Genomic DNA, 25,528 nt, shown 5'->3' on the forward strand with positions numbered 1-25,528 from the left:
ACGGTCAGATGGGCTTATTGACAAACGAAAAACAACTCAAATTTAACTCAACAGTTTTTCAGTGATGAACTGCAAGCATCGGCAAAACATCGCATAAATTTAAGTCCCTCAAAATCCATCAAATTTGGATTACGGACTAACTGCGAAACTTTTGGAGTGGTAAAACCTTAAATTTCAATCATATTCATGATTTTTAATAAATTAAGCTAGGATTTGCGACAATCCAAAAGTAAACAATTTCAGATCAGCTGTTAGGATGTACTATTAGCATTTAATTAATGTCAACTAATGCACCAATGGAATCACCGCCTGTTAACAACGCATTTAAACTGGAATTTGTATATTTGGCAGTGAATAGTCCAGTGCCTTTTAAAATCACTATTCGCACTGCTGAACGTGCTAGTTTGGCTGTGCACATCCGCCGATTACCAACACTGTTCAACTGGTTTGTTGTTAATAATCAGTATAAAATGACAGTTTTCTTAAGCAATAGACAAAAATAATGCCAGAAAATGGGTATAGCTCGGCGCCCACAGAGGCTGCATTTCGGAGCATGCGCTGCCAACTGGCTGGCAGCACTTTTGGCCAACGACGCGAGGACATCTTTCGTCGCCTTCAGGAAAGTGCGCATCAAGTTTTGCAAGCTTACGGCGGAAAAGAGCTCGCCTCGGACCGTGATGAACTGGTCCAGGAACTGTGCGATTCCCTCGAGGAGCTGCTGTCCTACGGACTGAGGCAATCGACCAGTGCCGCCTTTAGTGCCGCCAGTTTCATCCAGAACATGCAAGAGATGGTGTCCGGAAATGCGGGCGGAGGCAGCAACAACAATGAATACACTTTCTGGGAGTTTTGCCAGACGCATTTGACGCCCCACGAACGTCAGCGATACGAGGACCTTAAGCAGATTTGGACCAACTTGGGCAAGGGGCGTGCTTTCATTCGCGCCTCGCTGAACGAGAGGCGACTGCATAGCCATGTACTTTCCTGGCTGAGCGACGAGGAGAAACTGCATCGTTTCTACACACCCTGGTCGCTGCTGTTAAATGATGAGGCGGCCAAGAAGCTGCCAGAGATCATAAACTCCCTCGGAGATGTTTTTTTCGCACTCAATGTTGACACCACAGAGCTAAATGCGCCCAGGAGATCGGCGGCAACGGTTCCCGCCAGAGAGGAACCTATTATATATGCCCCCGAACCAGTGCCTGTGAGGAGGCGCCAAGAAAGATGTCCTGGCAATGTCGTGGAGAGACCCATTGAGGGCAGCAGCTCCACAGAGGATTTGCTGGGTGCCCTGAGGCCCATTGAGTCGGTGGAGGTGCAGCAACTGCTGTCCAAGGATGCAATTGAATTGGAGTTGGCCAAGTCTGTGGATGAAGTCAGTCTGGGTCCCTTTGATCCCATTGAACCTGAGTTGGAGTTCCTTAAGACGCCCCTGCCAGAGATTTGTCCACCGGCTACTGCCACTGCAGAGCCAGATCTTTTTGAAGACCGCAGCGATACGTCTTCGCAATGGAGTAAGTCCTCCTCCTCTGCGAACTGCGTGACTAACAGCCAGCAACAGGCAGCGCTGGAGCAGCAGATGAATCAGCTAAGCGAAAGATGCGCTTTCCTGGAAACGCGTGTGGCCGAGCTTAATCTTCAGAACCGCCTGCTTATCCGAAGGCTTACCAAACAGTTCGAGGAGACCGGCATCGATCCCAGCTCATCGCTTTGCTCCAACTTCCTGATAACCATTCCACAAGTGAAGCTGACCAAGACGCAGCGATCCGGATCCCACTACACCTACGAGGTTCACATCACGATGCGAGAGCGTTTGGAGCATTGGACGCTGTTTAGGCGGTACAGCGACTTTAACAAACTCCACAAAACACTGCTAAAAACCCATCCGGTGGTGAGTGCAGTGGAGTTTCCACCCAAAAAGCATTTCGGCAACATGAACCTGGTCTTCGTGGAGGAACGGCGACAGCAATTGCAGATATACCTGCTCAATCTGGTTGAAGCCCTGCCGCAAGTTGAGGCCTGCAAGTCCAAAGCCGAGCTGCAGAAGGTCTTCCCCTTTTTCAGGGATAGGTAGCCCTTAGGCAACCTTTGAGGAACGTAAGCCAACTAAACCCAACCAAGGAAGCTCGAAAAGGACAAGTATTTCCCCTTCTATTATTTATATTTTATTGTAATGATCTTTACTTATATGTGTAAAAGCGGAGTTGGTCAAGGTGCTGTAATGATTGATATTAAATAAAGCTAAGACTTTTTCATCTATGGAAGTGCTCAAGGTCAATTACTTTTAATTTTATGGGGCACAAAGCAAAATTGTTTTGTAATATCACGAATCCAATCGTGACTGATTGAGAAAAACGGTTTCGTGACACATTATTGGGTTTTCTATTACAATTAAATTAGCTTAAACTGTAACTATTTAAAACAACTTAAAATAAAAAAATAATAAAAAAATTAGTGGTCAAAAACAATTTTTTTATTCTAACTTGTTAGGTTCTTAAACTGAAATTAAATACAAAATATCATTATGTAATGCATTGAACTAAATATTAATTTCGACATTTACAAACTTTTTCAATTTATTATTGAAATTCTGACCATTATTTTATAAATAATGGGGCATATTATTATTTTGAAATTGGTTAGCTGAGTAAAGGACTAGAAATGCAAATTGTTTAGCGGCTACGCCTATGGCAAAATAATACAGGTTGTAATCCACCTCTCTGGATTATTGGATAACGAATTTAATATAGCGATTTCCGATACTTTTTACCGTTTTGAAAATATCATTTTTCGCGCTTTTGTTTAATTCAAATCAGCTGTTTTGGCTAGAAAATTGCGTAAATATGGTCACACCGTACATTGAACAGCTGTGTTTGTTGTTATCAGCTCGGATATTTGTAAATGCGTGTACTTTTGTCGGCGTAATTGATTTGTGCACCATGATCGAGTGAGCAGCGAGGTATCCACGGATTGCGTATTCCTAATTTTCCGACTGACTCAACACATCCGGAACGCGTGACGTGTTTGCATTTTCGGTGCATTTCTGGATACCTACTAATTGAATTAGTGCAAGGTCGACCATGTCGGCAGTAGCCATAGCCATAAATGCAGCCATTTCGGGCGCTGCCTACTGCATGACGGTGCGGATGATTCCCCGCTTCCGCGAGATGTTCATCAAGGCCAATCTCTTTGGCAACGATCTGTGCAAGAAGGACAAGCCACAGGTGTAAGTTGGGTCGATCATCTTTTGTGAAGCATGACAGTTTCTAACTCGCTTTATTATATCCAACTGCAGACCCGAGTCCTTTGGCGTCCTGATTGGCTGTGTGTTCCTCGTCTCCTTGTTTCTGTTCATACCCATTCCCTTTGCCTTCGATGAGGCGGCTGCCACGGATGCGGTTACCGGCGGAAAGCCAGACACCTTTCCACACGACAAGGTTAGAGTTAATTGAAAAGTGTCCGAATCCGCCACCTAATCGACTGTTATCGCCCGCACAGTTCGTGGAATTGATTGCCGCCCTGCTGTCCATCTGCTGCATGATCTTTCTGGGCTTTGCCGACGACGTTTTGGATCTGCGTTGGCGCCACAAACTGCTATTGCCCACCATCGCCACGTTACCACTGCTCATGGTGTACTATGTCAACTATAACTCCACCACGGTCATCATGCCGAACTTTGCGAGGCATCTGTTTGGAACCTCTTTGAACATTGGTATGTCACTGCAGAGTCTCTTAAGCTTAAGTCAATTCAGTTAATTCAGGAATGATGAACATTCAATTTTTTCTATAGCACGTTATAAATAGAAATTGTTTTCATATCATGCATCATTGGTGTGTTGATAGATACTAACAATAAAAATATATAGCCCCCACATGCTTCAAAATTAAGCATCACAAGAGTCCAGACGTACTATAGTTGTCCAGTTCTCGAGATCTTAACATGTTTACTTTTACTTATTAAAAAATATTATTTTTGTTTAAGGTGTCCTATACTATGTCTTTATGGGAATGTTGGCGGTGTTCTGCACAAATGCCATCAACATCCTGGCGGGCATCAACGGTCTGGAAGTGGGACAGTCATTGATCATTGCGGGCTCCATTTTGCTGTTCAATGGCATTGAATTGTTCCTGGGCCATCAGGTGGATTCGCATATATTCTCCATTTATTTTATGCTGCCATTCCTGGCAACCACTCTGGCGCTCTGGAAGTTCAACAAGTAAGTCTGCCTTTTGTCTATCCAATTGATTTTTATTCTTTAAATACTGAATTGATCTGGCAAGTTAACAAATGTTTCTAAATGTAATTATATTAATATTTGCATAGTAAACTTATGAGACAAATTGTAACCAAATTCGTAGAAATTGGTTTGCTTTTAATAATATTAATATTTAATATTCAAAAGTAAATCTAAAAAGCTTTTTTCGTACAGATCATGTGGCTGTACATTAGTGTACCTTAAAAACAATACAAATTTTGTAAACCAAATTTCACAACTGATTTGCAGCACATAATGAGATCACTCCCTTTGTTGCTAACTTCGGTTTGCTTATATAAATTCATTGTTTAGTTCTGGTTTTCTTATCACAGATGGCGGCTCTCTTTCTGCCCTGTCTGCTGAGATACTAAATTTGGAATTCGCTGGCCAAAAACACAGCAGGGCATGTGCATGAGTGGACTAGGCAGCTAATGATGTGATGATAATGAGATCGTTAGGCTTTGATGGGGTTCGAATTGATATTATGTTAGTCCTCCTCTTGCAAATCTTCTAGAACGTCCGCATCGTAGAGATTGACTAACAGCTGGCCATACTGGCTGCTGTGGGTTAGTGCCTCCTCCGGAGCAAAATACTTTTCGCTCTGCTCCCGCAAGCGGAGCAACTGCGAGGTGCCATCGATGTGACCTCCATTGGCTATCAAAAGCTGCACATAGGCGGCATCGATGTGCGCATTTCGGGTGTCGTTGGGCAGCTTCACAGGTAACTTTTGCCGATTGGAGCTCTGCAGCAGGAGCACAATCTGTTCGGGCGGCAGACACAACTCGCAGTTCCATCCGCCGTAGTGGTTGAGATCGCCCAACGTGCTGCTTGCCAGCCGTTGCAATCGGTGGGTGTCCAGTTGGGCACTGTAGAGATGCCCCAAGGAACTAATTACCCCCTTCAACAGGGTCTTTTTTGGATGCTGCCAGTAGAAACCGTAGACGTTGTACTTCAAACGGAATGTCAGTGGCAGTACATCCTTGGCATAGTATTTGAGAAACTTGAGAGCCGCCGGCGCATAGACACTTCCACTGTCCCCGTGGAGCAGCAGATCCTGGGCTTGCATTTGCATGCCACACTGCTGCCACAGCTGCCGCCTGAAGTGGCTGAAGGCCTTTGCGCTGCTGCACTCGCCCTCGGAAGCGCAGCGGTGCAGCACGTAGTTGGTTTGTTCGCCCAGCATGCTCGCCAGCATCCGCTCCTTGCTGGCGTTGCTCACGTAGTAGATGAGAAAGTAGTCAACCACCTCGATGAGGGCTCGAATCTGCAACTCGAGGAGCTCCAGACTGAGGTGTTCCCAGGCTCCCAGTTCCAGCATGTAGAACAGGCGATGCAGAGACGTGGAACTGGCCACAGTCAGTTGAAGGGGTATGCTGCCGCTGCGTTTGCTGACCCGACTGGACGTCATCAGGGCTCGCCATATGATCTCGGGCTGGCCGCAATCCCTGCCATGCCAGCCGCTCTCACATTTGCACTGCGGCTGGGTCATCAGGTAGTCCACATCGTTGGGGCGCAGGCTCTCGTTGATGGTGCCCTCGCGATAGCACCAGAGGGCGGGCGTCAGGCCCATCTCGGCGTCCACATAGGCGGGCACATTGTAGTCCGGCAGGTGCGATTCGTTCTGCGGTTCCGTCTTCATTTGGTAAAAGTCCCTATCGTAGCGGTTGACATTTTCCTGCTGCTGCTGCTGGGCACAGCGCGTTTCCGTTTGTCCACTTGTCGGTGAGGATTTGGATTTCCTTGCTCCGCCGACGGTCACGAAGTTCACCCGGCCGCCCATCTGCCCATCCAGGGCACTCCGCTGCTGCTGCGAGTCCGGGGAGCGACCCATCTGCAGCAGCCAGATGCAGCCAATGAAGCCCACCTGCAGCACCAGCACCGTCCAGAGCACCAGCTTTTTGGTTATGGCCAGGCGGCCCATGCCGGCTCCTGTTGTCTGGGTGTGGATGTGGCTGTGGATGTGGCTGTGGGCTGCCTGGATCTGGATTGTGCTCCGCACCATGGTTTTTGGTTCACTTTCTGCAGCCTTTTCTGCTCATTTCCGTCCAGTTTTTCTTAACTTTCTCGCTTGCCTGCGACTCGCTAACACGCCCAAAAATTTTACGGTACCTTTCCGACAGCTGTTGCAAAACATCTCTCTCTCTCTCTCTCTCTCTCAGTTGCTCTCAGCTGTTCGCCGCTGCAACGGGAATCTGGCTATTTACAGCCAAATTTAGCTTGAATTAGAACAAAGAGGATGATTTTCGGGGTGCTTCACAGCACTGGTATTTTCACCGCGAAAAACTCGAAACTTCGAATATTTTGTCAGACATGTTTATTAACAGTATATATTTTTGCGATCAATTAATATCAACTCAAAAAAAATTCTCCAAATCCATAAATTAGATCAAAACTTATAAATTGCTTAAGGTAATCAATATGGTTGACAAAATCATTGCTAGAAGATTAATTTATTCCTTATAGTCAAATTGTGCCCCTTTCTTTGCCTTGCCATACGAAAATTGATTTATAGCTTGTTTCATTTTATTCTTCAGTCGTTTAGAGTTAATATAATAGATATAAAAAATTATCAAAGATATTCTGTATCAAAAAGCACACTCGCTTATTTTGGCTTTTGCCTTTAAGAACTTTTTTTAATTCGATTTAAATTTACATATATTTATTTTCTTTTATGTTATTATATTTTACATAAAAAAAGAAAAGACAAATCAGTTTCTAATGATAACAAATTTTCTTATTTACCAGATATCCATCGCAGGTGTTTGTTGGAGACACGTACTGCTACTTTGCGGGCATGACCTTCGCCGTGGTCGGCATCCTGGGGCATTTCAGCAAGACCCTGCTCCTGTTCTTCCTGCCACAGATCCTGAACTTCCTGTACTCCACCCCGCAGCTGTTCCACTTTGTGCCCTGTCCCCGCCACCGGCTGCCCAAGTACGACAGCAAGACGGATCTGCTGCACATCAGCACCACGGAGTTCCGATTGGAGGATCTCAACACTCCGGGCCGTCTGATGGTCACAGTCCTGCGGAATTTGCGACTGATTAGCTGGCACACCAAAGCGGACGGAGTCGTCAGGACCAACAACTTCACCCTCATTAACTTTGTGCTGGTCGTCTTTGGACCGGTCCATGAGCGAGTGGTTACGCAGATGCTGATGGGCTTCCAGATGCTGTGCACACTGATTGCCCTGACCATTCGCTACCCGCTGGCCAACTACTTCTACGCTAAAACTTAACCCTCTCGATCCTGTTCCTCATTGAGTATAGTGTACATTGTAGTAAGCCTTTGCTAAGTTAACTTTACAAACAGAATTCTTGTATTTAATGCCTACACAATATATTTTCCGAAAGTAAATCATATTAACACGTCAATAAACAACCAAGCGAGTTGAATCAAAATCGTCATGGCCACAACGGAGTTGTCGGAGGAGGATCTTTCGGCTCCCGAAGAGGAGGAGGACGTGGGACCCAACATTGGCGTAAGCATAAAATGGTTTATGTTTGTGGTACACATTATGGGATAAACGAAAATCTAATTATAGAAGAAATGGCTTCACCCGCCCTATTTGTATAGCCTGTCATTGGATTCATTTTTAAAGTCTTGCAGTTGGTGTTAGTACTTTTAAAATTTGATCTGTTTTTATATTTGATATGTAAGCATAAAGAAATTAAGTAGGGTATTATTCAATTCGAAATTGGTATTGTCAATAACATGAGTAAACGTAATCATTTTATTCCTGTAGAGGGTATTATAATTTTAGTAAAGTTTATTTTGAATAATAAATAGAAAAATAGATGGTTTTAAAAAAATGCATAAAAACCGGATGACTCTATCATAACTGCCACATAAACGATATATATATATTTTGAATTAAACAATTTCAAAAATAACATTGATAAAATAATTTAAAAAATTAATGATATTTATTAAATATTTGTTAGATAATTTTTTCCGGTAAAATCAAATAGGATAAACCCTTCTAGAACTGAGCTCTTAAACGTTTAAGGCACATCCTAATGCTGATCAAGAATATTAATACTTTTTAGGATGGCAAACGTCTTATTATTTTACCCGACCACAAACATACAAATCCGTAGAAATATAAATATATTGTCCCCGTTTCCCAGCTCTATATAGGCGGTCGCAATGCGGCCGGACAGAGACACGGCAGAGGGTGGGCCATCCTGCCCAACGGGGATCAGTATGATGGGAACTACCGGAAGGGTCGCCGCCATGGAATCGGGCTGTACGTGTTTAAGGACGGAGCAAGGTACTACGGGCAGTACCGCTGCGGCAAACGGTGCGGGCGTGGCATCTTCATCTATCCGGACGGATCCGTGTACGAGGGCAACTGGCGCAAGCACGTGAAGCACGGCAAGGGGCGTTACAACTACGTGAACGGGGACACCTACTCCGGCGACTGGTTCAAGGGTCAACGGCACGGGGTGGGAATCTATCGCTTCAACAGCGCACCCGAAGTCTGCTGCCTGTCTGTGCGATTGAAGTCCACCTGGAACAGTAATGTGCGTACGGGTCCTTTCGAGCTGTACATCGGGAACGAGGACAAGTGCACGATTCTCCATGGAACTTGGGACACGTTGTACCCAAGTGGACCGGCTGTGTTTAGTTTCAACAATCGGTACCTGCTGCTGGGCTACTTCCTGCCCGCCAACTACAACTTCAGGGCGATTGGCAACGAAACGGAAGTGGAGGACATTGAGGAGCCGTTGGAGGACGACGAACAGGGCTCCGATGAGGCCATGGCACCAACCCTTTGGTTTGCCCAGGAAATGGCCGTCTATGACTTCTCGCTGCTGCCGCAGGAGCCGGTTCCCCTGGCCATTTCCGACTCGGAGCTGTCCGTTTGCTCGCTGTCCACTGTGCCGAGCAGCCGCAGCCAGGAGCGGATCAGTTGGTACGGCGAGGGTGAGGAGGCCGAGGGCGAGGAGGGCGGCGAGATGGAGTGCTTTCCCTGCGAGTGCGACCTCACCGATCTCAGTGAGGTGGAGACGGAGAGCGAGGTGTGCAAGATCGACGCCAATCCGTGTGCCATCGAGATCCTCAAGCAGCCCGAGTGCCCCGATCCCTAGAATGGAGACTGGTCAGTCACAGCCACATCCACATCCTTTCGTTATTGTTTTGTTCGTTTACTGGGAAATAAAAATGTATCCATAAGTCGTTAAATATGTTTTAAATCCAAAGCCGAAACATAACACTGTCCTACAAATTTAAATCGACTAAATCCTCCAGGGATAAAAGCTTGATTTTTTTTTTTAAGTTTCAATAACGTTTTTCACATGTTTTTATGCCCATTTTATTTTTATCTCCAGTTGTGCCTAACCAAAATGGGTTATCAATTGCTTATTTTACTGCCAATAAGGATACGTTTTCTAATATAGAGCTCGACAAAAAGAAGTATAAACTTAAATTTTTCCAATAAAAAATTACTATATGAAATACATGCCTATTTTAAATATAAAATATTTTCAGTTTTTTAGGCGCGTATTTTTTAAGAATTATTTTAAGTCTTACAACTTCAGTTTAAGCTAGTTTTACAAACTTTGGCGATCTCTAGCATATAATAGGAAACATATCCTTATTACAAGTATTATAGAGTTGAAGAACATTCTTTTTGTAGAGATAAAAACTATAAAAAAAAAGTAGAAAAACAGGTGTATGCATTAAACGTAAAAAAAAGTAATGCTAGAGTCAATTTCTAAGTCAAACTGGTACCGGAAATTTAAGGTTTGATCTCTGGAGTATTTTCTCGATTTAAATTTGCAAGCCAGTGTAATTTAATTGTTTATTAATAACCTGCAATGGAAATTATCTCAGTTTAATAAAGACTATATTTTACCACAAAAACTGGGTGCCACTTGATACATTTTATTCAGCTAGAAAGGTATTATATGCATATTGCTTTATAGTAAACTTTTTATTTTAAAGATCCTGTTTTTTCTTTCACACAATATGATTAAAATTTGTCGCTTTCATTTTAAAATACTTCATTCTTTTTACAGTTCTGATACTTTACACTCGTTACGCAATGAAATCACAAATGGGGTCGCTTTTTAAGTATTATTGACATGATATCTAAGCGATAGATTCCAGGTATGAGTTGATCTCTATTTTAAATTCTTTAAGCTTTGATTTTGATCATCTTTCTGTATAGTCGCATGACTTGCTAGTGTTCAGCACTTGAATTCATATGTTTTGCTAATTAACTCTAAGTGTAATTATTGTTTTCTGCCTTACCATTGTATCGTAACCATTAACATTAACTTTATCTGCAGATCCGTTGGATTTACTAACGTCTACAATTTATATTTTCGTTAGATCTCATTATAGCTACTAATTAAAAATTTAAAAAAAAAGAAACTCTAAGTGCAAGAAGGCAGCCCATCCTTCTGTTGAGGAGATGATGGTAAGGCGTTGACCAACTTGCTGCTGACCTGGCAGACATCACCGCAACTGGCGTCCGAGCTGTTGGACTCACAACTAGACCCGGATGGAGGAGTCACACTAATCGCTTCGTCGGCTGCCTTGCCGCATTCATCCAGAATGATATTTAGGTTTTCCGTCCTCGCCTGCATAGCAGCAGGTCCAACCGCTGTCCCCGACGTGGTCTCCACGGGATTTAGACGAAGCATTTGATAGGGCGCTTCACCTTCCTTCTGCAGCTCGTGGAGAGTGCTGCCGTCCAGCTGCTTCGAGATCTTGTAAATGGCCGGACAGGATTTCGAGTTCTTCACATCGTTGGAGTCCTTCAGTTCGGGCAACCTCTTCAAGGGCTGCATCTCCTGCTCTTGGTTATTGTCCTCCAAGCTAATGGCCTGCGACAAGGCCACTGCTGCCGCCATAGCCGCCGCCTGACCACTGCTGCTGGCTCCCTCCGGATTCATATAGAGCAGCGGGGCATTGTAGAGCAGCAGGTCGGGTTCCATTTTAAAGTCGTGCTCCAACTGCTTTTGCTGGTCAAGATTCTCATCGATGTAGTTGATGTGAATGGGTGATGTTTGCAAATTAAGTGGCGAAATATGCAGCAGGTCATCATCCGGTGGGGTATAATAGATCGATGCCTTGCTGGCCGAGTAATTGGTAGATAGGCGCGCTTTTATTTTTTGTATATGCAACTCCTTGGAGCCGGCAAAGTCCATTTGGCCCTTGAAATAGCAGTCTATGTCTGTAAAATGTGATATTATAAGTAACAACACCTATTATTTAAAGCCGACTGAGTGTGATCTTACCCTCAGCTAGGTCTTCCTCACAGCCACCGCGACAGTTCTCGAAGTAGAAACTGGGCAGGTTCTCCAGCACCTTGTTCAGCGTCTGCTGTTGGTACTTGTATCCCTCCCGCAGGCGCAGCACCTGATGCGCACTAAACTTCCGGATTTTGTTCCGCTGGAAGACATAGTTTTCCCGCACCCAACTCAACTGCCCAGTCGAGTAGTCGCGCACCTTCTTCACCTGATCGTAGTATTGATCCTTCAGTGTGGTTAGATGATTCGAGCCTATGTCGCGGAACTCGCGGATGTGCTTGGCCTGGCTGGTGTAGCTGCTTTGGATCCACTCCACCTGCTGGGCGCAGTTCTCCCGAATGCGATGCACTTGCTGTGCGTAGTTCTCGCGCAGTCGCTCCAACTGCTGGCTCTTGTACGTCTCGATGCTGTCCAGCATGGCGTATATTTGGCGTGGACGCGGTGACTTCTTCGTCCGATTGGCGCAGCAATAAAACCGATCGAAGATGCCCCAGCGGGACAGGCAGCTCCTCAGTCCTTGGACCATCAGCGTGAGCAGAAGGAATGCGGTGGCCAGGGCGGTACCAAATAGTATACTCCCGATTTTCACTCGATAGAAGACAATGGGGTCGATGTACAGTCTGCAAAATTGGTCATACGATTCTAGTTTATATTTAAGCAATGAAAGAAGCACCATCTATCCGCACCTTAATCCCGCCGAGGCCTTTCCCATGACATTGAACGCATAGCAGGTGTACAGGCCACTGTCAATCCGGGATATATTGTGCACCAGCAGCGATCCGTTCTCCACCAGCACCACGCGCTGACCCACCAGACTCTGCTGTCGTGTCCAGTTCAGCGCCTGGATGTAGCTTTCGTCCATCAGAGCAGCCAACTCCTGCGCACTTGGTGGCTGGTGGGCATCCTCCTTGCTATCGATGATGATCGGCCGCTTGTCCGGATCGGCATGGTGGCGCAAAATCTTGTAGCGCGGAGTAACCTGTGAAATGTCAAACGATCGACAATAACTAGGGTTTGCAATAATAAAAAAACCTATGCTGAAAATTGTAAAAGCTTTCATTTTTAATTGATTGTTCTTTTGAGGCAACCTCTAATTCAGGTCTAACGACGTTCCATTTCTTAATATATTATGCTATTTCCATAAATTAACGGTTATGATTGAATAATGAATACCTACATTTTTTTTTAAATTTTAAAGCCTTACGTGCGCATTAAATATTAATTTCTAAGGGGGCAAAAAACCATAATAAAATGGCAGCTACCTGACTTTTCACAGCCAAGTAAATAATACATTATTAGGTAATGCTTTTAAAATTGTCGAGCAACAGCACAGCTAAAGTAGAAAATGCTTTCATTTGAAAATTAAGTTAGCTTACAGCAACAGCACAGCACTAATTAAATTACTTTTGGTTTCTAGTTCATGGGATTTCAAACCCTAGAGAAATCTGTTTTTGTTAGTATTTAATTATATTTCCTTCATTTATTCAAAAATTCTCTCTTATAAAACAAAAAACCTGATAAAATCTACAATATGTTAAATAAATAAGGAAGCAAACTTGGGCTTGCCATTGAAACTATTACAGATATATATATATAAATATTATAAAATAAAAATATATATTTCGATTTCGATTCGTGTATTTTTAAAATAAAATAAAGATTTCTTTAAAATGTTATTAAAACGTTATAAAAATTTTGAGTATAGAAAAAGTCAAACTTTAATTATTCTTCCAATGGATCATCATTGAAATACTCACCCAGATGATGTCCGGAACTGGGCTGCCGGAGATCTGGCACTCGAGCTTGGCGGTGGAGAGGAGCTTGTGCATTTTGGGCTCGGAAAACTGCACCACCGATGGCACCGAGCAGTTGAGATTGCTCAGCACGCGCAGCATGTCGCCGGGATAGCCGTACTGGCACTTCAGCGCCTCGATTTGGTCGTCGATACTTTCGTACGGCTCCAGCGGAGTCTGGCTGGGATTCGCACTGCCAGTGGCCAGCGCCTGAGCCTGCGCCTGGGGCAGGAGGTGACGCAGACTAGTGTTCGAGCTGGCCAGCCAGGCCGACAGCCAGTACATGCTGCAGTCGCACTGGTACTCGTTGCCCAATATATTGAGGTAGTGCAGCTGTCCGAGCTCCTTGATACTTTCGGGCAGCGACGCCAATCTATTGCCACGGACACTGAGGCGCTGCAGCCGCGACAATCCCGAGATCTGTGTGGGCAGCTGCAGCAATCCGTTCTCGGCCAGCAGTAGCTCCCTTACACTCGGAGTATTGGCGAAGAGGGTAGCTGGCAAATGAGTTAGATGGCGATTCTGCTGCAGCGAGAGGTAACGCAGGCGATGCAGCACTTGCGGATCTACAAACGACTCATCGTAACGCGATATCCAGTTGGAGAACTGCTCAATGGGCGTCTCATCGATGCGCAGCAGAACCAGGGAGCGCTGTCGCTGGAACAGGCCGCTGGGCAGCTGCTTGAACTGGTTGCGACTGAGATCCAACTGCCGGAGGGCATGCAGTGACTGGAAGATGATGGATGACAGCAGGGTCAGGTTGTTGCCGGACACGTTCAAGGCGAGCAGCTGGTCCAGGGACTCAAACGCCTTGCGATCGATGCTGGCCAGCGAATTGTGGCTGAGGTCCAGCTGCCGCAGTTCACGCAGACCATACAGACTGTGCTTGCCGATGGACTTGAGCTGATTGCGCTGCAAGTGCAACTGACGGAGCTGACCGTTGCGGACGAAAAAGTTATCGGGGAAGGAGAGGAGGCGGTTGTCGCTGAGATCCAAGACCTGGAGGTCACCAGCTGTGTGGAAGAGCTGAAATGGCAGAACGCTCAACCGATTTCCGGAGAGATATAGCCGCTCCAGCTTAACGGCTCCCCCAAATGTATCCCGGGGAAGCTCAGTCAGCCAATTCTGGCTAAGATTAAGCATGCGCAATTCTCGCAGTTCGCCCAGGAAGCGCGGCACGATGCTCAACTCATTTCTGTCCAAGTGCAGCTCCTGCAGGCTCTTCATGTGCTGCAGGCTCATTAAACTGCAGTTGGCCAACCGATTTCCGCTTACTTTCAGCACTTTCAGGCGTTGCATCGCCTGCGGAAGGATCCAATGAAAGCACACCAGGCGATTTTCAGCGAGATTCAGCCTTTCCATGTACTCAAAGCAGTCGGGTTGGCGGCTAAAGAGCTCCGTAAGCGATTCATCCCTTAGGTCACTCTCGCGCCAAGTGAATTCCCTGACGCTCTTGTTCTGCGCCAGCTGCAGTGGATTACTGAGATCCGCTGGCACATGGACCAGCATCAGTTGATGGTAGTTGATGTGCGCACTCCTCGGCGAGAGCAGTTCCCGATTCACTTGCCTTAGCCCCACACGATCGCAGCTGAGCTTGAACACATTGTCCGAGAGATCCAATTGACCATCCAAAGGAATTTCGTGTTCATCAACCTCCACGCTATCCGATCCGGCATCCTGCGCGTCCAGCCACAGACCCTCATCACAGTCACTATCATCTAGATCCGAATCAACTGCATGCCCCACGAACGGCAGGTGGAACTTGTAGCCCAGCAGCGAGAACTCGTGCTCCTGCCAGGTCCTCGTCCTGGTCCGGATCTGCGGACGATGCTGCTGCGGAGTGAAGGCCAGCGAAGCATCGGCGCTACTGTAGGTGGCCCGGCAGTTGGTACTGTCACTGCCACTGCCACTGGTGGCCACTGCTGCGGTGAACAAGACGAACAGGCCACACAATATCAGGGGAATCTTCGATATTGCCTCCATTTTTCAGTATGTAATCTCAAATATTTATATGGTCGCATAGTACACCTGAAATAGGAAAAAGTATATATGGTAATTGTCATTGATAATAGTCGGTATTTTCATGATAACTACACACAATTAAGTGTCATGAACTGATTGCATTTTCGATAATACCCACTAAGCTCATCGCTAACTTCTGTTCAAAATTGGTTATTATTGATTTTGCCTTTGGCTGCTCAAAAGGAAAGCTGTCTGAAGTCTTAACTGATTAAAATCAATAAGTTGGGTAAATATTATAAATAAAACTGTGGCTGCCGGTGGAAATGGACGCCGAGTCCAGTTGCGTGTCCAAATGGCGACGCACAACTGGTAGCCAGAAAATGTGTGGAGCTAAAAAGGTGAATACTTAAGGGCGTTCCTTCTGAATAATGCATTAAAAACATAGTATCTGTCTACCGGATTGTGCAAGAGTTCGTTCTTTCCCATCTTCAATTTTCTGTTAGCACGCAACAAAAACTTTTAAATTAAAGGCATGGGAAGAAAGAACTTTTCTTTGAACTGAAATTTAATGAAGGTATACATAAAGTGTATTAACTATTTAAAAAAAAATTATCTCTTATTATTTAGCTTTTATTTAAATGATTAAACTTAGTAAATTCTATTGTGATTTTCTTATGTAACTAGAGCAAAGCAACTTGTCAGATTGATGCATAATATCTGAATTATTTAATCCAGATCGCTTTAAATACGCAATGTGTTATTATAATTTAGCATATATTTGATTTCCTTACGGCGACCTCTTCGAGTTTATTTACAAACAGAAATATCGAATGAATTGCCAGCCAACCAAGAACCACAACCTGCATCAACAAAGCAATTACGCTCAGTTCAGTTTGCAAGATTATTACTCAATGGGGCATTCGAAAGACGGCGAAACTAAAAGGGAAATTATTGTTTATCTATGTACATACTTGTACCCAATGTCGAGAGTGACCGAACGACCCGGTGCCACGTCGTATGTGGCAGGCGTGAAGCCAAAGCTTTTCCATTTGTTTATTTGCATTGTTAATGGCCAGCTGTTGCGGGCAAAAAGCAGATAAGAGCCAACGAACCTATAAAACGAAGTCTCCTATTTATTGATAAGCCATGGCGGCTGGCGAAATCTGATCAAGATGAATGGCCGAAGGGGATTTCAAATAAATCACAATATTGTTATTGATAGCAAATATTTAAGCCACAAGCTTTGATTTCGCAAGAGGTGCCACTGCGATTTTCGCACATTGTAAAAATCAACCCAATTCTGCGCTTGGCCAAAACAAATGCAAAAATAACTAAAACAAACGTCACAAAAATCACGGACAGCAAGCAAGGGGCAACACACACATGCAAATAAGGCGAATAAAAAAAACTGCCACGAATCTTAGACAATAATTAAATTAGTAAGAAAATGGAGTGTTACCATACAATAAGCTAAATCAATGCCAATCAGCTGATATAGCAATTAGGCAAATTATTGGAGTACCAAGAGCGCGGAGTCTTTAGTGAGCTAGTAATCAATTTAAATGTCGTTTTTAATTGAGTAAAAAAGTTGAAAGAATTGGAAACGGCCGAGAGAACGATAGAGTGGGGTTGCATAATCAGGCAGAGAATCCAAGCTTTAAACAGGGAAAATACAAGCGTTTAACTTGGGATTTAATGTATGTATGTACATACACGCTCGCACCTAGGCGCACACACACACACACAGCAACTGCTGACGTCTAAAAAGCCGCTAATGACGGCAGGCAGAAAAATACCAATTGGCAGCCTTTTTTTCTTTTGGGAACGCTGAACCATTTAAGAAATTTAGCTTTCCGCCCACACTCATAATTTATACATCACTTTTCTATTCCTTTACCTTGGATCTCAGGCGAGTTATATGTGCAAAATGCAGCAGAGGTTGCCAGGGAAAAGTGTGTGGCTATGATTTCGAATTACCGATTATATTACTAAGGCGAATTGTGCAGCTAAACGGAGAGCAAACAGGAATTTTATAGCCTCCAACACTTCTCATTTTATATTTTTTTTAACCCTTTGTGGCCAAGCAGCCGTTTATGCTACACATGCACGAGCACCTGTCCTGCAGACGGACTTAAGATGGCGCAACCGAAGGAGTTTTCCCACGAACCACAACCAAACCCATGCACATAAAATAACACATTTTACATTGATTTAAAAATATTATCTCACCGTTGTTTATTTTCTCTGCATCTTTTCGCTTCTTTTTTCGTCTAGGGTGCAGTGTGACCGTAACGTGTCACTTAAAGCATACCAAACGCAAACTAGAAGTTTCCTAAAATATACCATGTATTTTTTAGATAAAGGCAATAAATATATCAAAAGTCCAGTGTTGTACATCGACTAAAGTCTGGTTTCCACTATTCAGTACTTTACGTTATACAGATTTCACACAACCGCTCAATACCCTCTTCCCACACAGTATATCCATAGGAGTGCACATCCAACATCCGCCATCCGATAACAGCTGATTTTTAAAGTGTATTCTGAGAGACTAAAATAAATAAAATATCAATGGAAGCTATTTGTTATAGCTGTCCGAATTTAATAAAATTAAAATCACAATTCCAATATTTCTAACCATTTCTATATCTTGAAAGAAATGTATTCCTCGCTGCGTGACAAACTTCTGACTGAAAATATAATCCCCTGTGTAAACAAAAAGCTTTAAATCTTTGTTAAAGCATTTAAAAACTGAATTTATTTAGTCGATCGCAACATTTAATTCCAGACATTTTAAAAGTTGAAAGTCCGATCATCTCGACTTTTTTTCCTCGTTAAGAAGGGTTTTTGTTTGACTCAAAACTATTTTTCAAAAAGCATGTAATTAAAACATAATAAAATATTGGTATTAAGTTTTATTTTATTCAGATCACAATTAATATTGCTGTCTTAAAACTACTGTGTTGCGCATCAACACATCAAATTATACAAGCAACTAGCCTTCTAGTAGTACGACTTTTTTGAAATAAATTATAAAAAATTGGTCTTTTAAAAAAGTTTTAACAATTGCCACTAAAAGTGTGCATACTAAAAACTGTATCCGCTTTTCCATAAATTGTTCATATCATATACATATAAAAATGTTGTTTTAAGGCAAAATTTGTAAGTCACGTTCTTGATTGCATACAGCGTCTAGTTTAATTTGTATTTTGTATATATTTATGTATAGTTGTAAATAAACTAGTTTATTTTATAGCCATCGAAAAGCTGCGATGATGAAATGTATTAAAAATGTCTTTTTGTTTGGATGTGGTACAAAAATCAGTTGCTCTTTAAGCTTATTTATCAAGTAATTAACATTGTTTTGTGTAAATTTTTAAAAAGTTATCCGACAAGCCAGTGCTTAATATTCAGTAATTTGTTTTGTTTAGTATTTAGGTATACGTAAGGCTCACTCGTAGTACGTTTAATTTGTGGCGAGATCAATGAATGCATGTATTTTTATGCGCTCTAATGTGCGAGTGTGTGCAGGTGTGTATAAAACACTAACTAAAACTATAAAAATCAACTATCAATAACAAACATGCAACTTATAACTATGCCATTTGCTCAGTTAACTTAACAGGTATGTAATCTGCTCTCACTTAAAGCTACTTCGTTGTGCAAAACATTTCAATAATAATAATGATAACAGTTGAAGATGACATTCAGCAAGTTAAGGCTGCTTGGTCCAAGTTTCCTATATACAGTCCGCTGGGCAGCGAATCTATGTGAGTTTCTTGGCCCATTTCAGGTCGTCATCGCGGGGCTTTAGGCCCGTAAAATGCTCGATAATAAGCTCGAATGTTGACCAGAATCTGTAAGGGGCATCGTTAGATGGTTAGAGCAAACTTCAATTATTCCCATTTTTAGGTCACACCTGATGCGTTCCAGTGGCCAATTAAGCCATCCGGTGGTGATGCAAAAGTACGTCTCATGCGGTGCCACATGATGGATGCGATGGTGCTTGCGTGGCAGGATTATGTGACAGCTCTGGAGTAACAGGACCCACCTCGGCAGTCCCCAGTAGGTGTGCGACCATTTGTGTATCTTCATTGAAGTAAATAAACAAATTAGAACCACTAGTATAGGAAAAATAGTGTTTAAGCCTTGCCTGATTGGTCATGGCCACGAATATGGAGCAAAGAAAGACATAGGCTATCCAGCCGAAATGCTGCTGAATTTCGCTCGGTGACCTGATGTAGAAAAAGTGCGCCAAATAGCCGAGGATTGGTATGCCAACCATAAAGTTGTCGCCGTTCGTCTCAATGAAATCGTGACGTGTGATTGATGTGGGATCCAGATGATGCTCTCGAAATGGACGCAGAAAATTCTACAAAAATATATATTTAATGGTCTTCAAAGCATTGGGTTTCTCTATCAATTACTCACTTTTCCAAGCAGTGGAAGATCCACGGATCCCCATGTATCTGCTGCCCAGTGCACCAATCCGGAGGCAAAATCAGCCGTGATGATGCCACACAAGGCGGACAAAAAGGCCACACTTATCCGCTCCAGACGCAGGTGCCTCACAATCAGGGCCAGGTTGATGATCATCAGGCCAATGCAGGTGTACACGCATATGATTTCCTGAGCGCGCTTTCCTGTTAAGGGAAAATTAAGAGTTTTTTGGGATACCAAGCCAATAAATAAACAGAACAGCAAAAAGATCACCACTTGAATTTCACTTTTTTGACATATAAAGAAAACAGCTTAAATGTTGCAGTTTTGGTTAGTCTTATTTAATACCAATAAAGTCAGACAGTTTAATAATTTAAACTAAATTCTTTTTGTTATAGTTTAAGTTATAGTTATAGTTCCCTTTGTTTTCGTAACGTGGGGCTCATGACATCTATGAGCTATGATCTGCTTGATTCATTAAAAATCAGTAACTAAGAAAGTGACTCGTAAAACTCAACTTTATTTTTGCACATTTTTAAGAGTGTTGGCATAAAGTCGAGTCATTTATAAGCCAGTAGTTAAGCTCGAGTTGGCTTTTTACGATAGTCATGAACTAACAAACAAAAAAATTATATTATTTTATATTCTCATACATTTTCTTTAAAAAGGCAGAGTCAGGTTAAGCTTTTATATAAATGTTATGAAAGTTTGACTTGTTATACTAGAAAGAAATTAGGCAATGATCAGTTTTTAAAAAGAGATGCTTGGCAATGTCTTTTTTTTCTTATAGTTTCCACAATTAAAAAGAAACAACAAAATGTAAATCTAAGGCTTTAGGCTGGTAATAGTAGCCCATTTTTTGTAATGGTAATTATAAAAATAATACATTTGTATATATATATATTATTTATCGTGTGTGAATTGAATTGACACTTATAAAATTTTTATATTTAAAAAAATTCTCGTCAGTTTTTGTAATTGTTAAAAGTCTAGGCAAAATAACAATATTTTTAGCCTTTTTTTAAGTCAGTGAAGTCGGTTTCATTATTGATTATTCGTACAACTGGGAGATATATTTAACTCTAAAATGATACTACCCCTTGTCAAGCAAAAACACAGACTTTCCTAGATTCAAAAGGGTTATTCTGTGGGAACAGCTCACCTGGACTGTATAACGAGGCCAGTTCCTGGGCGCCCTTATTCTGCGGTCCCCAGCGCGGAGAGGCTATGTCCGGGTTATGGGATGTGGTTGTGGCGCCAGTGGTGACCTTAAGTACCTCCTCCGGCTTATCCGATTCCTGGTCCTTTGTGGTTGTGGGCGCTGAGTTGCCATTTGGGTCATCCTCGTACATGGAGTTGGCCAGAATGTCCCTATCGCTTTTGGCTGTCATCGTCTGCGGGGGTTGGGAATTGAAAGTGGACGAATAAACAACTTGAAGGCCTTGATGACGGTTCCTGACTGATTGACAATGCAATGCCTGAATTCAATGTCAGGCAGGCCACCGGATTCGATTGCCTGTGAACAGGGGCATCTGGATCAATTGGTCGGGTCTACATAATTAACGATTGCGAGGGCAACACAATCAGGTGGGTTGGTACATTTATAAAATATACATTTAAATGATTGTTTTTTAATTTTTTTTAACAAGTTTAGAAAAAGAAGCGTAACCGAAGGACTACTGACCGTCGCGTAGCTCCCACCAATGACCTCTGGTCAGGGATATCCCATCATGTGGCGGCGTTGATGTCATTACGTGTCCAGCTGCACCGACTTCCCCTTGGCCAAACCCACCACCCGACGGGTCACGCAATATTTTGGACTTACGACCGGTCTGTGGGGATTCAGAAGCTAACTCTACCGAACGAGTTGAGTTGTCAGTGACGGAGGCGGAGGCGGAGGCGCGGTCGTCTAGAGGTGCCTTAATTAGGCAAATTGGTATTTAAATTGTTGTGAACGCTATCGTTTTTTTTTTTTTTTTTTTGGGGTAGGTTGGCAAATACGAGGGGCTAAGGGATTATATTTTTAGCAGCTTATTTGTTTCTTTGTTATTTGGTTCTTTATATTCGATGGGTTACTCCTCGGTGATAAATGTGCTTTAGCACGAAATGTGGGCGGGAAAAGTGTATAACAAACAAAGTCTCGTTTGGGCTTCAAATAAATGCGGAATAATAATGTTATTCACAGTATACCTACTTATCTTAGGGTATTCAAAATTTGATAAGATCTTTTAAGGACAGTCTATATAGCTGGTAATAAATGCGTAGCATCCCTATTTCCAAATAAGCAGTAATATGAGTAATTTGGCCTACTCAAATTCAATGAAAATCACCATTTTATTGATTGCAGTGGATTTTTTATATCAATTAAGGATCCAAATCAACAAATGCGCTAGCAATTACACTAATTAGTCCATTCGACATCGGAAATATTACACAAATTAACTGTTCCAATGTTCCTATAGACCATCTGTCATAAGGGGAACCTAATGGTGAAAGCACATTAATCAAAACTGGCAACAACCTATTGATAAAGCTCGAAACACGCGTGGCCACACACATATCACCTAGAGTTTCCGAACCCAGGAGTCTCGAAGGACACGACAGAAAGGACCCATAATCTGACGCCCCCTAGCAAACGTAAACATTTCCGTGTGACGTGCACCGGGCAGGATAAACAAAAGTCGGACGGAATGAACACCAGTGGAGCGCTGATTCAAATTTCCAAAATAAATGCGAACCGTTGGAGTTGTGGGCGCAAATGGGGCTATTCCGGATAGTGGGAGCTGGGTGGTGGGTGGTGGGGAGTCGTAAACCGAGAAACCCAAATGAATGTGAGAATGCCGACAACTAAATTCTTTGGCGCCGACTTCAATAACGCCCACGCCTGTCCTGGATACCCTACATTAAGCGGGTATGATCTACATCTTAAAGCTTATTTTAATAATAATATAAATAAATATAATAATATAATATAATATAATATAATATAATATAATATAATAATATAATATAAATATTTTAATATAAACCAAGTCCTAATTATATAATTATGTTTTTGGGAACACAAAGAAATTTGGAATTCCAAGCCAAAAACGTAATTTACATTGAACATTGCCTTTAGTTAAAGGTGATATGATATTGAGATGTGTTAGCAAATTAACTTTATGACACATCTTAGGATGACCTTGATAAATCGACCCTAAATAAGATTAAAATAAGAATATGGTTATACATTTTTAAAGGAGTTTGTGCATTTAAAACTTGTATATATTTGGTAAATCGATATTTCATAAATTGTACCTGTTGAACTGAATATCTGTTAAACTACATTATTATCTGGCTATATTTAAAATCTCTGAACTAAACAAAATCCGTTTTTATTTCCTTGTAACTAGGACAAACTTAGAGAATTCCAACCTTCGAGTTGCGCACCCGACTAATTGTTTGTTTGTTTGCTCGCGAAAGGCATGAAAAAGGGGGGCGCATAGCCAACAGGTATTAATTTGGCACAAAGTAACCACGATTTCGTGGTGGCGCCGTAGGAAAATAGCAATTTATTACACGAAATGCGCGAAAGACACTCCAAAACTGGGAAAGCTTGGTTCGTAGGGCGGACTTTTCCGAGGGGCAAAAAGGAAAAGGGTCACCCCTTTCTTTTCCTTTTTTTTGTTTTTGGGTGACAAAACCATCAGCTTTTGATCGGTTGCCAAATGCGCTCTCGTTTTATTTTAAATATTTGTAGTGGGCATAGCGGTATTTATAGCACTGTTTATTGTTGCGGCTACTTTTTGCAATTGATAAGAAACATTCAGTCGGCTCTATTTATAAAGGCAAGCGAAAATTGACTCACCTTTGTCGCAGGTGTTTTTGTTGTTACTCCGAAGTTTAGGTATTTCTTGAAACAATTAAAACTAAATGACCGTCTGCCAAATATTGATTAGAACCAACAAACTTATGCACGCAAGCGATTTAGGCGAGCTATTACCGACTTTGAATTACAGCGAACCTGGGAGTCGGCGTCCTCTATTTTTTTTATAACGGCATTCAAAGGTAAATAAATGCCGTGGTTTTTTTTTTTGTATGCACGTGATTTAAGGCTGCCCCACCGCACACACACACGCGTACGCACACCGCGCACTCTCCCACACACACACACGAGCGCAGTAAGAGTACCGCTACTTTGCACCAGTAAATTCCGAAAGAAACTAAACTAACGCCAAAAACGAATCGTACGTCGCAGCCATTTTCATTCATGCCCCGATTTTGCATGGGTGTGAGTGCGAGTGTGGTGTGTCGCCCTTTACCGTTACGTTTGGTTTGGTCATGTGCAAATCTTACGGTTTATTTTAACGGTTCCAAGCGCCAAAGTCTGTAGTTCCAAAGTCCTTACCGGGGTAAAAATGTCTCATTTTAACAGTTAAACAAGTGCAAACGTTGATTTGTCGTTTTCCTTACTTATAAATAAAATCTTTATTGTCTAATAATTTGTCGAGAATATGGGTTTTTCGTGGGTAACTTTTCAATTGCGACACATACAAAATTTGCTTAAACAAACTGAATTATAAAACTTTGACCTTTTCCTGTAAAAAGACGTAAGTTATGAACTAATAATATTTGGGAATAAACTTAATACGGGGAATACCCCAATGGATGATTTTCCATTCCTGTATCCCCGTATGTATCGATAATAGGCTTATGAAAAAATCGATGCTTTTTTCATATGTCGATACTTTGGCAAGCGTTGCCAGCTTGTTGAAAAACAGCTGTTCCCCCGCTACACGCAATTTGCCTTGTTACGTCGTCTCCTTCATTTTTTGGAAAACAAACTGTGTTTATTCAATTAAAATGTTGCCCATTGCACGCGGAATTTATGGAGGCTTGGTCAACATAACTCGGAATAGTCGCGGAGCTCTTCACACGGCCAGTGGGTTCCGTTGCAAGGCAGAGACTTCGACTTCCACCGAGGAAAGGGATGCGGAATCCACCGAAGTCGATGGCGATGATAGCTCCAGCAGTTCCGCACCGGATGCAAAAGATCGCAGTAAGATTATCCCTGTGGAGACATCAATGCGCTACTTGAAGAGCGCCGCCTACAAACAAACCTACGGCGAGGACTTTGTGTGGACGCAATATCGGTAGGTCCACTTAAAATCTCACATATCTGAAGGAAATCCAACATTCTTTTATCATGTCCTCACCCGTTTCAGGCGCAACCATAAGGGCATGTATGCGCCACGAAAGACGCGCAAGACATGCATCCGCCAGAACCGGATCACCACCGGAAATCCCTGCCCCATTTGCCGGGATGAGTACCTCGTGCTGGACTACCGCAACACGGAACTCCTGGAGCAGTTCATCTCGCCCCACAACGGAGACGTGCTCAGCTACTCGAAGACCGGCCTGTGCCAGAAGAGCCATTTGCGTCTGAGGGTGGCCGTGCAGCAGGCTCGCGATTCCGGATACCTAACCTACGATGTGCCCTTCAGGGAGTACGATTACAGCGAGTACTACGGTCAGCAGCAGAAGCAGAAGCAGAAAGCGTAATTACTTATTGAGTGCATATGTAAATGTTTTTCTGGCTTATTAAAAGAGTGAAAAGAAATTATAGTAAATTAAGCAACAGACTGTTAATTGATGTTATACAGAAGATCAAAACTTTTGCTTTTTAAATGTGAAAAATGATAATTCAAAACCTGCATGAAAAAATTTTTACATAAAAAATTGCCCTTTAATATTTTTAGTGACTTCTATCAGATTCTGCTATTTATAAATTGCATTACAAATATATATGGTTTTCCCAGCTTTCTAAAACATG

At 42.7% G+C, this 25,528-nt stretch overlaps 7 protein-coding genes across 9 annotated transcripts; 4 read left to right on the top strand and 3 right to left on the bottom strand.

The window, feature by feature from the left end:
- Nucleotides 1-404: 404 nt before the first annotated feature.
- LOC108138325 (sorting nexin-29) lies at nucleotides 405-2,264 on the top strand. Its single transcript, XM_017260487.2, has one exon. The coding sequence runs from the start codon at nucleotides 503-505 to the stop codon at nucleotides 2,072-2,074; it is 1,572 nt and encodes a 523-aa protein (XP_017115976.1). The 5' UTR covers nucleotides 405-502; the 3' UTR covers nucleotides 2,075-2,264.
- A 608-nt stretch (nucleotides 2,265-2,872) lies between these two features.
- LOC108138162 (UDP-N-acetylglucosamine--dolichyl-phosphate N-acetylglucosaminephosphotransferase) lies at nucleotides 2,873-7,651 on the top strand. The gene is made up of 5 exons (XM_017260252.2): nucleotides 2,873-3,226; nucleotides 3,296-3,437; nucleotides 3,499-3,712; nucleotides 3,983-4,217; nucleotides 7,002-7,651. The coding sequence occupies exons 1-5, from the start codon at nucleotides 3,081-3,083 to the stop codon at nucleotides 7,492-7,494; spliced, it is 1,230 nt and encodes a 409-aa protein (XP_017115741.1). The 5' UTR covers nucleotides 2,873-3,080; the 3' UTR covers nucleotides 7,495-7,651.
- Nucleotides 4,229-6,366, bottom strand: LOC108138161 (beta-1,4-mannosyl-glycoprotein 4-beta-N-acetylglucosaminyltransferase). The gene has a single exon (XM_017260251.2). The coding sequence runs from the start codon at nucleotides 6,256-6,258 to the stop codon at nucleotides 4,744-4,746; it is 1,515 nt and encodes a 504-aa protein (XP_017115740.1). The 5' UTR covers nucleotides 6,259-6,366; the 3' UTR covers nucleotides 4,229-4,743.
- Nucleotides 7,623-9,434, top strand: LOC108138163 (radial spoke head 1 homolog). The gene is made up of 2 exons (XM_017260253.2): nucleotides 7,623-7,737; nucleotides 8,387-9,434. Exons 1-2 carry the CDS (start codon nucleotides 7,663-7,665, stop codon nucleotides 9,347-9,349), a joined length of 1,038 nt encoding a protein of 345 aa, XP_017115742.1. The 5' UTR covers nucleotides 7,623-7,662; the 3' UTR covers nucleotides 9,350-9,434.
- A 691-nt stretch (nucleotides 9,435-10,125) lies between these two features.
- LOC108138160 lies at nucleotides 10,126-17,606 on the bottom strand. Its single transcript, XM_017260249.2, has 5 exons — nucleotides 17,503-17,606; nucleotides 13,276-15,339; nucleotides 12,205-12,497; nucleotides 11,507-12,138; nucleotides 10,126-11,442 (listed from the first exon to the last, which is right to left on the bottom strand). Exons 2-5 carry the CDS (start codon nucleotides 15,292-15,294, stop codon nucleotides 10,640-10,642), a joined length of 3,747 nt encoding a protein of 1,248 aa, XP_017115738.1. The 5' UTR covers nucleotides 15,295-15,339; nucleotides 17,503-17,606; the 3' UTR covers nucleotides 10,126-10,639.
- A 569-nt stretch (nucleotides 17,607-18,175) lies between these two features.
- LOC108138224 (plasmanylethanolamine desaturase) lies at nucleotides 18,176-24,174 on the bottom strand. Of its 3 annotated transcripts, none has more exons than XM_017260345.2 (6): nucleotides 24,052-24,174; nucleotides 20,876-21,107; nucleotides 19,705-19,916; nucleotides 19,427-19,645; nucleotides 19,193-19,362; nucleotides 18,176-19,130 (listed from the first exon to the last, which is right to left on the bottom strand). In XM_017260345.2, the coding sequence occupies exons 2-6, from the start codon at nucleotides 21,102-21,104 to the stop codon at nucleotides 19,040-19,042; spliced, it is 921 nt and encodes a 306-aa protein (XP_017115834.1). In that variant the 5' UTR covers nucleotides 21,105-21,107; nucleotides 24,052-24,174; the 3' UTR covers nucleotides 18,176-19,039. The 3 variants fall into 3 exon arrangements, with proteins under 3 accessions (XP_017115834.1, XP_017115833.1, XP_017115832.1); XM_017260344.2 differs by having other exon boundaries at nucleotides 20,876-21,229; nucleotides 24,052-24,171; XM_017260343.2 differs by lacking the exon at nucleotides 24,052-24,174 and adding an exon at nucleotides 23,564-23,989.
- A 276-nt stretch (nucleotides 24,175-24,450) lies between these two features.
- LOC108138225 (28S ribosomal protein S18b, mitochondrial) lies at nucleotides 24,451-25,329 on the top strand. Its single transcript, XM_017260347.2, has 2 exons — nucleotides 24,451-24,848; nucleotides 24,921-25,329. Exons 1-2 carry the CDS (start codon nucleotides 24,559-24,561, stop codon nucleotides 25,255-25,257), a joined length of 627 nt encoding a protein of 208 aa, XP_017115836.1. The 5' UTR covers nucleotides 24,451-24,558; the 3' UTR covers nucleotides 25,258-25,329.
- The last annotated feature ends 199 nt before the right edge of the window (nucleotides 25,330-25,528 follow it).

The sequence above is a fragment of the Drosophila elegans genome, unplaced genomic scaffold (assembly GCF_018152505.1).
Source record: "Drosophila elegans isolate 14027-0461.03 unplaced genomic scaffold, ASM1815250v1 contig_814, whole genome shotgun sequence".
Taxonomy (NCBI): Eukaryota; Metazoa; Arthropoda; class Insecta; order Diptera; family Drosophilidae; genus Drosophila; species Drosophila elegans.